The sequence below is a fragment of the Typopeltis vanoorti genome, chromosome 20 (genome assembly GCF_054136105.1).
Source record: "Typopeltis vanoorti isolate ZY-2024b chromosome 20, IOZ_Tvanoo_1.0, whole genome shotgun sequence".
Taxonomy (NCBI): domain Eukaryota; kingdom Metazoa; phylum Arthropoda; class Arachnida; order Uropygi; family Thelyphonidae; genus Typopeltis; species Typopeltis vanoorti.
This window is the reverse complement of record NC_143568.1, coordinates 103,872,860-103,891,206: the sequence shown is the minus strand read 5'-3', so window position 1 is coordinate 103,891,206 and position 18,347 is coordinate 103,872,860. Positions and strand designations below refer to the sequence as shown.

The window sequence follows — 18,347 nt, the reverse complement described above, 5'->3', positions numbered from 1 at the left end:
GTATCTCTGTATTCCAACCAATAAGATCATATACATTATTGGATGTTTTGGAAGTGATAGATAATTTACCACTTGTTCAAGACCACTACCACCCTGATTATTTAGAGGGATCTCAAATGCCTTGAAAAAGTTCTCAAGAGGGTTTCCAGATTATTTAACTCTTAGCCTACAGTGTGGGGGGAAAAAAATTCAGAGAGAATCAGTGTGAATCCCATCTACAAAAGGTTGAAAATTCATACTATCTTACTATTATAAATTTTAATAATATTATTATTAACATCTGATTTCCATGGAGTCAGAGACTCATTGCACATTGCGGGAGATACACACTATCGCACACAAAGTTCATCCAACCATGTCCTAAACTGATTCAATGTGTCTGCATTCCTAACACACTCAGACAATGTCCAATCACCAACCACTCTCCATGTAAAGAACCTTCTCCTCACACCCTCCTTATATAGTTTCCATGGATGGCCGCTTGTTCTACCCCCTCACTCATTCAATGAAAAATCTCTTCCATTTCAACCTGATAACTCCTGACTAGCTTATGTCTCAATCATATTCCCTTCTCCTCCTATTCACACGACTTTGTGATTTACATTTTCTCAGTCTGTCCTCATACTCCACATTCCAAAGACCACTGACCACCTTCGTGAATCTATTCTGGACCCTTTCTAACATCCTCGTCGTCATGGTGAAATTCTGGTGACCAAATTTATGCAATCCATATGAGACTTGATCAAGGCCTTATACAATGGCATTATAACCTCTTTATTTCTATACATCAAGGTCCTCTGCATAATTGCCATTATCCGATGTGATGTCTTCACAACTTCTGCAATGTGGCCCCTGAATTTCAGGTCCTTGTCTACCACCAATCCCAGATCTCTCATCTCCTCTAGTTTCCCCACCAAGTGTATACTTTGCATCCCATCACTGCTTACCGAATTTCAAAACTTACACTTTGCAATATTGAAATGACAGTTCCACTTACCTATCCATGCAATCTATTCAAGTTTCTTGTAAGGCCATAACATCTGCTTCACTCTGCATTGCTCTCCCTAATTTCACATCATTTGCAAACATATCACCATATCACCAGTTAAGCCCATCCCAATATCATTAATATACAAACTGAATGACAATGGTCCCAAAATTGACTCCTACATATGGGATGCTGCACCACCATATACAACTTTCTGATACCTATCTAACAACCACTCATAGATCCAAATCAGAAATGTATTATTATCCATTTCAGTTTAACAGCTTGTCATGTGACAAGCTGCCTATCAAAAGCTTTTGCAAATCTAAGTATACAGTGGTACACTTGTTGTCTAAGAATACCAACTGTATACTTAGGAAGTCATAATTGTGTGGTGTGCGCTATATATGCATCTCCCTTGTCCAAGACATTTCTCATCTTGTTATAATACATAAGTCAGTAAAACATGATCTCCCTTTAATAAACCCATGCTGATAACCACAGAGATGCTGCTATTATCAACCCATTTCTGAATCCTACTTCTCAGCAATCCCCTTAGTAACTTCACCACAATTCCAGATATACAGATTGGCCTATGATTTGTAGCCACAGCCTCATCACCACCTTTATGTGCTGGGGAATAATTTTTACCTTCCTTCCACTCCCTTGGGACATATGCTGTTGTAAAACTCTTATTAAACAAGCATGCCAATGCTACTGCCACTTCCCTGGAACATTCCCTTAAGATCAAGGGAATGCATAGTGATAAGTCATCAATTCCTATCACCTTATTGACATCAATGTAAATAAGGTGTTTATTTCTTCAATTACCCCCTACTCACAATTAAAGCATCCTCTCCTATGTCCTCTACACTTAAGTTTCCATGACTTCACACTGATGAGGATGAAATATCCTTATAAATTGATTACTGAATACCTCAACAATGTCTTCTGCAGCAGTTATCATTATACCATTTTCATCTATTAACATCATCTTACCATAATCATTCTTACTTCTACTTGCCACATTATCTAAAAATTCTCTAGGATATTTCTTTGTCTAATTTGCTAATTTCTGCTCATACTGCACTTTGCTGTTCTTACTGAGTCACTTACCACTTGCGTTTGGATATAAAATAAATAAAATACTGAGTCACTCTCCTAGCTTGTTATTTATACTCTTCATGTAACTGATTATTACTAATTTTCATCTTGTACTGAGCCTCTGTAGCTCAGTATAGATGAAGCCCTTTGGTTGGAAAGAACTTGGGTTCAATTCCCGTCATTGCCGTGAGGAACCTTTATCTGGTCTCTTTTGATGAAAGGCGAGTTAGCCGATCTCATATGGAGATGGGGGGGGGGGTTTCACCCAGAAACTTGGGTTTTTTGTCCCCCAGAACAGGCAAAACTGGCCCCACGAACATACATGGATTACAGTCATGAATACGTCCCAGCCATACGCCAGTCCTGAACCCGGATAAAATTGGGGGTTGGGGAAAACAATGGTAAACTACCCTGTAAAAATCTCACCAGAAACACTTTATGGGCAATGCCTACAAGGTTACCAGAAAGGGGAAACCAACTAACCATCTTACTGCTTCAAATTGCCTTCATCTAGCTTTCATACTTAAGTCCCTCATTCATCCATTTTTACACCTACCTTGTTTAACCGTATTCAGATTTTGACCTTCTGAATACATTTACACATTGATGCTGATGTATTTTTTTTTTTTTATCAGTAACCCAAGAAACATTTATTTCCTTACTGTTCAACTCCTCATTCCATGCTATAGCTTCAAGCTATCTCCTAAGCTTGTCATAATTACCAGCCTTGTACTTCCACATATATATCCTTTCCTCACAGAAGCCTGCATAGGCTAGCCCTAACCCAGGTGATCACTTCATGACAATCAAACATCCACCCACAGCAGGATTTGAACTCGCAGCCTATTGGTTGGAAAATGGATATGCTAACCACTTGGCCAACCTGATAGCTGAGTTCTCTTGCAAAAGCTGTTTCATTAGAATAAATACATCTGGGACAACCTTTGCAAGAGAACGCAGCTATCTTTGAGACACTTTTTCAATTGCAGCCAACAACTACAACTTCTATATAACAGAAAAAATACTGCATGTCTCTGCATCCCTGGGGTACATCTGAAAATACAGCTAAGTTCTTCTTAAATATAGTATTCATGCCACTTCTAGATAGTAACCTCCATCTGTTCTCTGAAAGATATCAGCCTCATCCTCTTGTACATTATTATGGAGTATATAAAGTTTCTCTGCAACTTAGCCTATTTAAACTGATTGTAGATCTGTTAACATCCATTCTGAAGAACATAAGAATTATGTTCAAAATCTGTATTGCAAATCATGATTGGAAGATCATGCTCTGGATACTCCTAAATGGAAGAAGGCAACTGTGCTACTTCTATAGGTCTGAGAGACTATTTTTAAAATCAGCATCAGCTAGAAAACATTCCCCTAACCTCAATAAGTATAGCTGCATTAATTTGCCTAAGATATAAGAGAATAGATACAAGACAACATTTAGCTTGACTTCTCTGAATGCTTTTTATCTAACCCTAAGAGGTCATTTTGATCATTAGTTCCTTTTCTGTTGCAATCTAAATTGTTTATGCACTAATCTGATTAAGTGTGTGTTTTAACGTGTGTAATTTGTACTTTGAAGACGCTGGTTTGAAATCCAGCAAAATAGTAGTAACTCAAATTATATCACCATAAGAACAAAATATTTATTTTGTTCTTATGGTGTTGTTTATGCAGTAAAATACTACCATGAATAACCATCACCACCTAAGCCTATCATTAAGTACATAAACATATTTTTATTATAATTTGTATTTGAGGACATTGAAGTTATATTCTTATGGGCCTAGCTTTCCAATAGTAAATTAAGTAAATAAAGGTTGAAAAGCAACTCTCACATAGCATAGGGATATACAGGACAAACTGCTCTAGTAGTAAGTTATGAAGATATATCCATCAAGTTTACTGTTTGTTCATGCTAGAGCAAAACAAATGAAAACAAGGACACAATTTCTAGTCAAGTATAATATACTATCATAATCCAGCAGAAACTATACTTTTGTGAGTCACATATGAAAAACTTAATACAACCATCACAGTATCATTTACTCATGACTGAATAAATTACAATAGCAAATGATACAGAAAACTTATTCATGTACCATGCAAAAATAATACTTTACATGCTTTTGTTTTCAGAGTACAGTTTTCCTAGAAATAAACTTCCTCTGTTATGAACTCCAAATATTTAAACTAGAATCTAAAATATTTACAATAATATTAACACAATATGAAGCAAACATTATCAAAATATGTTATGATTTAAAATCAGAGAAATTAATACCGAGGAAAATTTAGATATCACATTTGAGAATGAAATAACATTTTTACTAACAAATTGCCCTGAAGTGTTGCATAGACTATTCTTGAATAACATACTTTAATGATCAAAGTCATATTATACCATTACTGACCTTCACTTACCAAAACTATAAAATAACATTCTTCACTATATGACTATTTTCTCCCATATACTCAAGTTATATCCAACAGAAGTTCAATAAAATTATATTTATGAATTTTGTGTTTCAATAAAATAAAAGTTCAATAAATTATTTATGATGGTGCCTCTATACTACTTGTAGCTGATTATTCTATAAGTTACTGTAAATACAGTAACTATTATAAATGAAATGCATCTACCCTAGAGACATATCATGCCTTCCATTACAGCATATTTATGAAAAATCTCATCTATATGTTAAAAGGATTTCACGGGTGAGTAATAATTTCTCCTATTCTTGGATATTAGCTACAAATTTTTTTTCTAATAATGGGGCATAAAAATCTGATTCAGCTTATAATGAAGAAAAGTTAAAGTTTAAAATGCAAAAACTTTGTTCCTGCTTTGTAATGCAGTATTATTCTGACAATGTGTTTCTTGAATACTTGGAAGTTGTACTTTTTGGGGAAAAAAAAACAGCATGAAGAATGGTATTCTAAAGAACAGACAATATAGATGGAATGAAAAAGGAGGAAGAGAAATGAGGTAGGTCTTAAGCTGGACAGGAAACTAGTAACTGCTCCTATCAGTATTACAGAAAAGTGGAGGAATGATGGTGATTAAAAAAAAAAAAATAGCTGTAGAAGAGACAAAGAAATAGGTCTACGGGGAAAAAAAATGCCTGCAATAAATCTGTGAGAGAGGGGTTACCAGTTAACCAGAACACCCTCTCTGGATGACATTGTAGAAAGGGGTACATCACTCCAAGGTGGAAGATGGTGATTTAGGTGGGAGATGAATTTCACTGCCCTGCTTATTGAAGAGCTCTGGAGCAAGGTTTCTGCCAAACTATGTAAACAATAATTAAAAACAATATATATATATATATATATATATATATATAAATTGATAAAATAGAAAATCCCTAACTCATCTACAGTACAAAATGTACTATAGGTTTGCAAATAACCTTTTGTGGGTAGGAGCAACATAAAAAGTGAAAATGATATTCCAAGATTGAATGTATTTGGGATTTATATAGTTTTAGCATTTGTACTGGTGAGATGCAGTATCTTGAGTAAAAAAACGACCAGGAGAGTTCTATGTATATTAAAGTGAAAGAAGAATAAATCATTTTATTTTTATATATAAATATATATTTAAAGAGCAAAGGTTGGTCGATTGGTAGAGCCTTTGCTACTAATGGCTCATGCAAAAAGTTAAGCAAGTTTGAGCGTGGTTAGTAGTTGGAAGGGGTTCAATCGTTCGATGCTGTTGGCACACTCTCCCTCAATGAGTCTTTGGACACACAATAATAATAATAAAAAGTTTTTCTTTTTCTTTCCCATAATATCAATTCCATATACAAGAGATCTCAAGACCTATACTATGACGCTACTGCATGTGTGTACATGGTGCAGTGATTAGAGAGAAGACAGAAAATCTGAAGAGTTGGGGTTTTCTTCAGAGGAAAATGGAGGAATGGCGGTAGCCAGTTCAGTGGAGCAGCAGCAATGGAAATACCTATAGAAATACTGACAGTTAGAAGTATGCAATAAAATTTTCTCCCCATATGGAAAAAGTTTAAGGCAGTTATTTAGGTTTGGTTAATGAATCAGAGCTTCTTCTTAGCTGTCTTGATATAATTCCCAAAGTTCTTTATGTGACCAGATTATTGAAAAACATGGTGGTTGGTCATGACATGATCACCAAAGAAAATAAAGAATTAATTAGTGAATTGGAGTACCTCACTAACAAGAATGATTCTGTTCAAATCCTGACCAGGGACAGGACAGCAGAAGAAATATTGAAGCGAGTGAAGTGGAGGTATATAAAATGTTAAGTAAACTTCCTATTAATAAAGCTATGGAAGAATATGCAATATCACAGTATGTTTAAAACAATGTTCTAGGAAGATTACAGTATACAATTTTAACAATTTTATTTATTTATTTTTTTTTTTCAATAAAAGTCATGTTAGTAGAAAGTCCCAAAATAGATAAAATAGTATCATTACACAAGGGAAAGGTGCTAAATAGAAGGTTCAAATTACGAATGGGTTGTTTTCTGGTAGTTAATTTTTAACAGACAAATGGTTCAGAATGTATTGGCAGCATGTAGGAAGACAGTCAAGAGTTACATACAAAGAACTAATGCTTGAAGCGTGTAGTTTCTTAAAATGATGTTTGATTGAGTGTACTGTAATGTAATGCCTTTCCTTTCTTCCATTTTATTTATATATACATATTGGTTCAATATATACTTATCTTTCCAAATTTTTGTAAATCTAAATTTTAGTATCTGAGTTAATTAGGTTGCTGAATACAGTATTAAACAATAATACTGGGTTGTGTCTCATGCATGTTGCACATCAGGCAGGAACTTGCTTGACCATATATTGTGTCTTTCTGTGTCAAGTAGATGCATTTTTACAAAGTTTTCAATATACAGTGTATATATATATTCTTATTTGCTTTACATATACCTGTAAGTTTTTCAGCAACTGAAATTTTGAAATAGATTGTTAGTTGTTAAGACATTGTATTTAGTGCTACAATAAAACTTCTTTGTTTCACAGCACAGAGGCAGTCTGTATAGCGTTTAGTGATACAATAAAACTTTTTTACTTGCATCTGTGCAGTATGGTGGTTGTGGTTAAGGGTATGTATTTCATTATACAGGGATGTTTTTATTCCAGTTTTTGGAAAGAACAGATGTAGGAAATAAAAATCCATTCATTCACTATGAATAAAAAGAATCCTATGTTTTACAAGAAAAGGACTGCATTTGATGATCTCTAACAAAATATTAGCATATCTGGGATTTATTATTATGTAAAAAAATGTCCACAGATCATGACAATCTCTTCTTCAGTAATGATTAAATTAAAAAAAAAAAATAGAAATAAATACACACAACAAATAGTATAGAATGTGCTTGCTTAGTGCCACATCAACGCACATGAAATTCATGGCATACCTAAATGATTTCTCATCAACATTATTATAGTTTGATGGATATGCCCCATTCTCTAGTCATTTACTCAACTACCAATGTATATAGGCACTGTTCATTATTGGTTATTTATATTTTAAAAACCCCTCTCTTTCTCCTCATATATATATATATATATATATATATATATATATATATATATATATTTTAATGAAAACATGCATGTCTATAGATTATAGGATGACATGCAATTCATCCTGCTTCCACAGCAGGATGAATTACATCGAGTTACAATATCACAACTGTAAATTATTAGCAATTCTTTTCCCTATATAATGAGAGTATTTCTATGTATTCTTTCCCTTCCCCTTATATATGCCAGTCATTCTCACATGATTCATGTCTCATTAATGTTAGTTCAGACATATACACCTTTTAGCAATTAAAATATACTAGCCATATATTAGTATTCAAAGACCAGTATATATATAGTCCTGTGGAAATGGTGTTCGCATCCACAGCACTAGGCCACCCAACCAACTAGAACTTTTTATTTGTACGCTTTTCTTCAAATGGTTCTCAAATTATTCAATCTTTGGTATAGGAAAGTACAATATTTTCTAATGGAAATTTAGGTTTATAATCCCAAGACAGAAGAAAATCACCTGTAGAATTCACACTATTTCAGACAATAATACATAATGTTAGGAACCATGAGATGGCAGCAGTTGTCTGCTTTACTCTTCCCGAGATGCTGATTAAAACCATTCATGGTCCTGGGACAGCTATCTGTAATTGGCAAAAGGTGGAAACTGGCTGCCCCTTCCCCCCCCCCTTTTTTTTTTAAGTTTGTATAAACAAAATGTCTGAGGAGGATGGGAACTTCCCCAGATGGAGTCACAATTGCACAGGATAAGCCACTTATGGGATGATGTAACATCTGGAGTGATGAAAAAACTTTTTTTAATGCTGAGATAGCTACAGATTTACAGATGCAAATCTTTAGCTTTTTTTTTTTTTTCAGCATTCAAAAAATATGCTTATGTCAGGGGAAACTTGAAAGCTGTTATTCTAAGAAGGGGAATCTATCGCTAATGAGAGATTTGGATGATATTAAAAGAAAAGGTGTAGTGGATTTTTTTATTTTATTATTTTTTTATTCAAAATAAAAGGAAAGATTTAGGTTGAGAGACTGATTTTCCCCTCTGGAAAAGAATTTAAGGAAGTGGTTGTAGATAGAATATGTGAATAAGATCACAGGAATAAGTCTTCTGAAAAGAGAATTGGTGATGAGTATATATATACACTCATCACCAATATATATATATATATATATATATATATATATATATATATATTGATGTTAGCAGAGAAATAAGAGGATAAAAGGAGGGTGTGAGCGAGGGTTTTTTGCATGGAGAGTTGTGAGTATTGGAATGCATTGCCTGAGAATGTAGTATCTGCAGACAATTTGAATGTATTTAAGGCATGGTATGATGAGCTGTGTGTGTGTGTGACAAAGAGACCTCCTATAATGAGTCTTTGATTCAGTGGTGGTCTTGGAATAATAATAAGTCATAATCAACTGCTGATGTCTTAAAACGTAAGATCGTACTGTTCTTGATTAATGTGCAAAATTTCATTTAAACTTTTATTCACTTATTTTTTTTTACTATGAACTGTCGTCAAAACATAGGATGTTTCCATTAATTGAGTCACAAATTAAATTAAATGGCAAATGTGTAACCCTGTGGCATCATCTCTAGTATCAAAATATGACACTGAAAGAAGGAAGACTATTATCAGTTTGATTCCAGTTACTAACTACAGGAACTTTTTGTTTTTTTCAGCCAGTTCCCAACTTAGATTTTGGCACCTGCAAGTAGGGTTTTTATCCCTGCATCTCACAAAAAAAACTAAATATGCATACACAGACAGCATATACAAGTTAAGGTTTACAATATGGCAGTAGCTGTCTGTAATACTCTTACCCATATGCCTCTAAAATCATAGTCATAGGCTCTATCATGATAGCTAAGAGTGAAGACCAGCTGCCCACAAATTTCCAAAAGGTTAGTTAGGGCTAAAAGAGTTCTACCTATTTTCTTTGGGAAACAAAAACAGTATAAGAGAGAGAGAGAGAGAGAGAATCATAATATAATACTTTGCCATTTAAAGCAGCAAGAAAAAAAGATTTCCATTTAAATAGTCTAATGCCAGTTTGTGTACATTGGTGCACATATTTAGTAATAGCATACTTAAAATTTAACTTAGATGAGTTGGAACAATTCACTCTAAGAAATATTCATAAATTAATATGTACATAGTTATTATCATAGATGTTTTTGCATACCCACTAGGTTCATATTCTTTCTTGATAATTTTGATTAGAAAAATGTCTTGACTTTTGAAAAAAAAAAAAAAGTATGAACAGTATTTTCCACATCAAAACATAATTTTTTTTTTTTATCAGACAATTTGTTTCACTGTTATTATGAACTGCTTCTGCAGGATGCAGTTGCAAGGGGTAAGGGTATTTAGACAAAAATGAATGAATATCAAGCAGAAGAGTTGCATGTTCTGACAAATGCAATGTGGCTCAAGGGATGACACTTCATTTTGGCCAATGATGATCAAGCAATGGCCCATGAGATACAATATATTTACAAACAATGAGCCACATATGTGGTACTGTGTGTTGTATATTTCCTGACATTAACTGCTGTAAAATGATTCTTGTACAGTTGACTCTCACTATAGCAAATGCCATATAGCAAAAAAAGTACTGAAAAAAATCTCCACAGGTATACCAAGAAACTTCACTATAGCAAACTATCTATTGCAACAAACTATTTCTGTGGTCCTTATAAGCTTGATATAATAAGTCAACTGCTTTGGTTTGATGTAGGTAAATTGTATATTCTCAATTTTTGCCTAATCTATAACCTACATTCTGCAGAAGTGGTTCACAAAATCAATAGAACCATTTAGGGTTTAAGTCTAATAAAACTATATCTTTGATGTTCAAGTACCATACAATCTTCACGAACAACCAACAAAAGAAGTTTAAAAACACTGACATGGAATTTTATTTTTTGTCAGCACCACCTTTAGAAACAATTCAATGTCATTTTATAAATAAAGTAGATATGTGAATTTTTCTATATGAGCTCTTTATATATTCTAAATTAATGTCATACTACAATAAAAACAAATGTCAAAAACCTATTCACTACTTTGTTATCTTGTAATGAGTGCTGTAACTTACTGAATCTTACAATATGAAATAGTCTATAGTATTTTATATTTTCGTCCTGCAGTTCTTAAACTAATATGTGCATGTTTTGAAATAGACACAAAAATAAATAAATAAATACTGATCAAACAGAAATAATATATATTTATATATATTTTTTTTTTGTCTCATGAGTGGGTTGCTTTATTTTATGATTCTAAATGCATAAAATACAATAACCCCAATAAATATAATAAAAATGCATATGAAGATCAGATTATATTTCCTGGTGCCTGCATTCTTTGATGGTTTTATATGTTATTTACACAATGAACAGCTGAAAGGTAAGAAGTGGAATAAACACTTGAACTCTCCAGCTTCAAGACAAAAGTTAAGGAAAATAGCAAGTTTCCATTACTGGCAGCACTGCAGGAATAACTACACATCTAAGAAACACTATTGTTAAGTAGCTGTCCCTTTCAATGATTCCATATACATATTCTTCACCTCAGTTCGAGGCCTATTTTCAAACAATGCAGCTCTGTTCTGCATTTCACCTTTCTTTACCCAATGACAATAAACTCTGAATGCACATCCATCAATTACCTATAGGAAAGATAACATGAATTCAGAAAAAATATGCAAAGTAAATTTCAAACTAATGAATGCAAAAAAAAATGCTCTTTTCCAATGTAATAGTTAAATGATATCTTTAGCTGCACCAAGAAATGCAAATTTATGAATAATAACAATTAGTATTTTTGATAAAAATTAAACCAGTATTCTAAACAAAGACCTTCAATTGCTTGACTATTGGAGATCTGTGAATGTACAGCTAATAGCATAAGGCATCACTTCATTGTGAACGGTGGGAGTTTATCCTCTTACCAAAACAAACAAGCATCTATTCATTTGTTTTCTAACACTGTTATATTACTCACAAAGCCCATCAAACTGTGCTTTAAACTCATTCAATGTATCTGCATTCACTACAGTGTCAGATAAAGCATTCCACTGACCAATCACTTTCCAAGCAAAGAAATTCCTTATGCCCATGCTCACATCCTCCTTATACAACTTCCATGCATGCCCAATTGTTCTACCTTCTCTCTCCACTCTACAAAAAATTTCCTTCACATTAACCTGGTGACCAACTTAAATGTCTCAATTATATCCCCTCTTTTCCTCCTATTTACAAGGCTTTGCAAACTGCAATCTCTCAATCTGTCTTCATATCCCACATTCCAAAGACCAGTTATGACCTTAGTCAGTCTTCTTTGGACCCTGTCCAACATATTCTCATCACCAGAGGACCAAATCTGTGCAATAATAATCCATATGAGGCCTGATCAAGACAAATTATACAATGAAACCAGAACCTCTATTTCTACAAGTTAAGGTCCCCAGCATCATTGCTATAATCCGATGCAATGTTTTCACAACTCATACAATGTGACCACTGAATTTCAGATCTTTGAACCACCACCACCACTCCAAGGTCTCATCTGAACTTCCTCCAAACTTTCCCTGCCAAGTGTATATTTTTGCATCCAATTGTTGCCAATCAAATTTCAGAACCTTACACTTGGCAACAGTGAATTGACAACTTTTTACAACTGGCAACAGTTCCATACTGTTGCTCACTCATAATCTATTGAAATCCTCTTGTAAGTCACTACATCTGCTTGATTCCACATCACTCTCCCCAGTTTTGCATCAAACAGTTGTATATCACCAGTTAAACCTATCCCAATATCATTCATTAATGTACAATTTAAATAAGAAATGTCCCAAAACTGACTTTAGTGAGTTGGATAGTTGAATGGCTATCCTCCAACCAATCATGTCTGCTTCAGTTTAGTGAACAACTTGTGAAGTAGGACAATATTTTCTTTCTTTCATTTCTTTGGGACGTATGCTGTTCCAAGACTCTTGTTAAATATGTAGCCCAAAGCTGATGCTAACTCCCTGGAACATTTCCTCAACAAGATACATGGTGATATGTCAAGTCCTACTGCTTTATTGACGTCTAGCTTACTCAACTCCTCTCTTGCTCACTCACCATTAACTCAGTCACTAATCTCTCATTTTCATCCATTAACAGCATCTAACTATAATCATTCTTCCTTCTACTTACCACGTATCTAAAAAACTCACGAGGGGTTTTCTTATCCAGCTTTGCTAATTTCTGCTCATGCTGCACTTTTATTTTCCTTATCAAGTGTCACATTGATGCTGTTATGCATTTCTTTGTCAGTTTTCAAAAGAAACATTTATTTCCATGCCACTCAACTCCTCATTCCATGCTATAGCTGCAAGCTGCCTCCTAAGCTTGTCATACTCACCAGTCTTGGACTTCCACATACAGGGTGTTCGGGATAAATTTGACATATTTATAATTAATTATATTTTTCCGTAAGTTACATGTATTAACACACACTTCTCTTCATTTAAAAGTTTGGACCCTTCTTCATTCATATACAAGATGTCAGAAAGGATGGATAGCTGGAACCCACCTGAATCATGGAAGAGAATAACTTGTATCATGATGATTCGTGCCCGCCATCAAAATAAGGATATTACGACTGCTGCCCAATGCTCCCTGAATACAGTAAAAACAATCAGGCATGAACTAGAGACTTGCAATGGTGACTACGAGGATGAAGCAAGAAGAAAGATCCCTAGCAGACGATCTGATTGCGTTCGTACAGCAGAATTCCTCGCAAATCTGCAGGAACAGGTGTTGAAGAACCCTGGCATTGGAATTCGGGCTTTGTTCGTGGAGTTGCTAACTGTAGTCAAGCCCTGGATAACAAGGGTAGCCAATGGTAGGCCGTATGTATGGCAGCAGGATTCGGCCCCTTGCCACACCTCTGGGAAAAGTCAAAAATGGTTGTCTGAAAATTTCTACGACTTCACCAGTCCAAATGTTTGGCCTCCAAACTCCCCAGACCTTAACCCCATGGATTATTTTGTATGGGGAGCAGTTGAAAAAGACACCAATCGCACTTCCAGTTAATGGATAAAATTAAAACAGTTTTTGCGGCCCTTCCCAGGGAGACTGTAGCATCAGCTTGTTCGAGGTTCCGAAGCAGAATTGAAGCTGTGATCGATGCTAATGGTGGTTATTTTGAGTAAATCTTGTTGATAGTATTGTAATTAACTCTGCCTGTAATGTTTTTTTGTCAATTCATTAAATTTAATAGATACAAAGAAGATTTTCTTTTTCCTTACGAAACTGTCAAATTTATCCCGAACACCCTGCATATCCTTTCCTCAGAGATGGCTTCATATGCTTAGGTGGCACAATCCATTTGATCAATTCATGATCACTCTCACCAGCTGGAGGGAAGTGTGAAATCCTACTCACAATTACATCCTCTGATAAAATAATCAGATATAAAATTCTTGATCCTCATGTGCCATCTTTTAAACACTGCCTGAGACAGTTATCGCTCAAGAAATACATTTTCCTTATTCTCAAATGCTATCTCTTCATTCCAATCTATACTACCCATAATAATCACCCTTTACTTGTTCACTAACCAAAGTTGTTTATAATTTCTTCATCAACATTCAACTAAAGATCTTTTCCTGTCAACCTTCACCTCCCCATTACATTGCCTCAAAACCACTGCCACAATTTTCCTCTTTTATATCTACCTTATATAGACATAATTCCCCTGATATTGTCAGCAGCACTGCCTTTCTCTTCTTGCCCTTTCTATCCTTGCAAAAAAACATTGTACCCTTTCATTTCCATTCCCATTAGGTTATCATCTTCATTCAACCATGTTTCACTTATTCTAGCAATTTTGAGGTGAATAAACTGAATTAATGAAACAATTTCATCTCCCTTATTTCCAGTACTTCTGGTATCGGTAAATAAGCACAGAAGTTCGCTTTTATGTCTATAACAAGTCCTACCCAAGCCACTTGTTGGTTGAGATTTCCCTACCACACCTGCCCTTGCCCAATCACCTTTATTACTACTTACCAACATACATCTGCTCAATTTCAACTACCTCACTCAAATCCTGATCTACTCCATTTCTATAATGTTCATCTCCATACATACATATATTCACTACTACTCCCAACATCCACTCTCCCTGTCCACATAGGTTCTCCCCCCATTCCCTGATCCTCTTGCATTTCCATTCACTCTTTATTTCTCACACTACTACTGTTTCCATTGCCAAGCACTTCAGTCTCTTTAATACTACTCTCCTGATTTTTTGCTTCGCTTCTTTCTTCAGATCTTTTGCTTTCATCACACAATACACTTCCATCTGGCAACACTTTCTCTAGTTCACCCACTCCAAAGCCATTCATATGCAACCTGTCATATCTGTATAATTCCTTTCTTCCCCAGAATCATCTTCTTCTGCAGCTTTTCCCACTTAAGTAGGGTCGCTGTTTGTGGTGAGTCTCCTCCACAACTTCCTGTCTTGGGCTGTAGCCACATCCAAGTTCTTCATCTTCAAGTCTTCTTCTACCAGCTCCCTCCATCTCTTCTTTGGCCGCCCACGCTTCCGCCTTCCTTGCACATCCATCTGCATGATCCGTCTTCCCACATATTCGTCCTCCCTCCTCATCACATGACCAAACCATCTCAACGTTGCTTCCCGTATTTTCGCTCCTAAGTTCGTAACTTTCACTGTTCCCCTGACATAGTCATTTCTCAGACAATCCTTTCTAGTCACACTGCACATCCACCAAAGCATTCTCATCTCTGCTACCTCCATCCTGCTGATGTTATTTTTCCTCAGGGCCACAGTTTCCAAAGCATACGTCATAGCTGGTCTTACTACTATCCTGTAGATTTTGCCTTTTAGATTGATCAGCACCCTCTTATCACATAGCACTCCAGCCATCTCTCTCTCTCTCTCTAGTTCCTCCATCCTGCTTGTATCCTGCATTCCAATTCCTTCTCAGCCTCACCATCCTCTTTCATTGTTGAACTTAAGTATTTAAAGTCGCTGACCTTCCTGATGACATTACCTTCCAGCTCCACCTCCTGGCTATCATCCACTTTGCAACACATACTCGGTCTTACTTCTGCTCAGTCTCATACCTCTCTCTTCCAGTACTTTCCTCCAAATGTCCAGTTTGGCTGCCACTTCTTGATTCTGCACACAGCGATGTCATCTGCATACAACATAGTCCAAGGCGTGTCTTCTCTCACTTCCTCCGTCACCACCTCCATCACAATATTAAACAGGAACGGACTTAATGCTGACCCTTGATGCAAGCAAACTGTCACTGGAAAACTTTCTGTCTCTCCCAGGCAGGTTTGAACTCTTGTCTTCACACTTCACATTTCTGTACATCTCGTGCACCAACCTGACATATTTCTCTGATACCTTCTTCTCCCTCAGACACCTCCAGACTTCTTGCCTTGGCACTCTATCATATGCTTTCTCCAGATCAATAAATACCAGATATAGCTCCTGTTGCTTCTCTTGAAACGTTTCCATTATCTGTCATACCCCAAAGATAGCATCTGTCGTCGATCGACCAGGCATGAAGTCAAATTGCTCTTTTGCAATCTCCATCTCCTTCCTCATTCTTCCATCAAGAACCCTCTCTAGGATTTTCATTGTGTGGGACATCAACTTTATTCCTCTGTAATTCTTACAGTCTTGTGCATCCCCTTTACTCTTGTAGAAGGGGATAAGAGTACTTTCCTTCCATTCCTCGGGTATATTTTCCTGTTGACAAACTTTTATTAACAAGTCCTACAGCAGGTCAATTCCTCCTTCCCCCAGTGCCTTCCATGCCTCCATTGGGATCCTGTCAGGGGCCCAACAATTTTCCATTCTTCATCCTCTTTATGGCTTCCTTCACTTCCACTCTACTAATGTTCTTCTGCACCATTCCCTCATAAGGCGCCCCATCTTCTCTGTGAGTCCTTACATTTTCTTCATTCAAAAGCCCTTCAAAGTATATCCTTCACCTGTTTCTTATATCTATATCTCCCCTTAATACCCTTCCTCCAGAGTCTTTGATCTGCCTCACATGTACGATATCCTTTGATGCCTTATTTCTACATTTTGCCAATTGATAAATCTTTCTCTGTCCTCCCTTTGTTTCTAATTGATCATAAAGGTCTTGATATGCCATGGCCTTCGCCTGTGCAACAACTCTCTTAGCTTCTCACTTTTTTTCTCTGTATTCCTCTCTGTCCTCTTCCACTTTTGACTCATCCTGCTTCTGCTTTGCCTTGCTCTTAGCCATCACTGCTTCTTGTACATTATTATTCCACCACCACCAATCCTCCTTCTGCTCTCTAATCTTTCCGGATGTTTCACCAAGCACCTCAATTGCACAGCTTAGAATTACTTTTGAATTATGTCTCCACCAGTATATACTATACTTATATACTTTCTAATCCATCTGAATCCTCTCTAAAACCTTCCTAAAACAGTTCCTCACAATCTCTTCTTTTAAGCGAAACCAAAGGTTCTTATCTTCGACTTTATTTCAAAGTCTGCCCACAGCAGCCAGTGTTGCTGTGCCACTTGATCTGTTGGGATTACTTTACAATTTGTTACTACCATAAGATGTTTTCTTCTAGTCAAAATGTAGTCAATCTGTGAACTATTGTTGCCACTTCTAAAAGTTATCAAATGATCTTCCCTCTTACAGAAGAAGGAGTTCACAATTGCCAGATCAAACGCTACTGCAAAGTCCAAAATCCTCTCTCCTTCCTGGTTCATTTCCACTCCATGGCCACCATGCACCCTTTCATGGTCCATATTCTGTCTCCCTATGTGTCCGTTCAAGTCTCCTCCGACAATCACCATCTCATTTTCTTTCAGTTCTCTCATTTCTTCATCTAGCACGTTCCAGAAATCATCTTTCTCTTCTGCTGTACAGCCAACTTGTGGGGTGTATACACATAAGATGACCAGTTGCTCTTCTCCTAGACTCAGTTTCATTCGCATGATCCTGTCGTTCCTCCTACCCACTTCAAGTACTTCACCCTTCATTCTGCCGCACACCACAATTCCGACACCATTTCTTCCCTTTTTATTTCCTCCAGAGTAGAACAATTTATACCCATCTCCTAGTTCCTTTGCCTTTTCTCCCTTCCACCTTGTCTCCTGCACGCATAAAATGTCCAACTTCCTCTTCCTCATCATGTCTGCCACCTCTCTTCCCCTTCCAGTCATGCTTCCAACATTCAACGTTCCCACTCACAACAGTCTCTCCACTTGCTGGGCTCACTTCTTTAACCGCAACCACCCTTGATGTGGTAGCCCTCATCCACTTCTCGCAGCTGCAGGGTGATGTGGCTGCGCATCGCTTAAGGGGTATGCCCTAGCCCTTGTATCACTTTCTTTTCGACTCATTTAATCATATCTAGAGCTGGCAGTGAAATTTTATGACCGGATGCCCTTCCTGACATCAACCCTCTCCATTTATCTGGGCTTGGGACCGGCACCTATTGGGGCTAGCTTGTCCCATTCAGTGGCTGCAATAGGCAAAACGACATAGCAAGACAGGAAAGATTCACCCCTAGCTCTTGAATACTCTAATAGCATTGGGGGTAAGGAGCAAGAAGAGAAGAAAGAAGGGTAGAGGACTAATCTACAGATAATATAACA

General features: G+C 36.3%; 1 protein-coding gene across 2 annotated transcripts in view; it reads right to left on the bottom strand.

Moving 5' to 3' along the window:
* Window positions 1-8,888: 8,888 nt before the first annotated feature.
* The window catches only part of PhKgamma (phosphorylase kinase gamma), a 154,990-nt gene continuing 145,531 nt past the window's right edge, over window positions 8,889-18,347 (bottom strand). For both annotated transcript variants that reach the window (XM_090409820.1, XM_090409819.1), the window contains exon 14: window positions 8,889-11,340. In XM_090409820.1, the coding sequence (XP_090265946.1) occupies window positions 11,197-11,340 (144 nt within the window). In that variant the 3' untranslated portion in view covers window positions 8,889-11,196. The remainder of the gene's footprint in view (window positions 11,341-18,347) is intronic.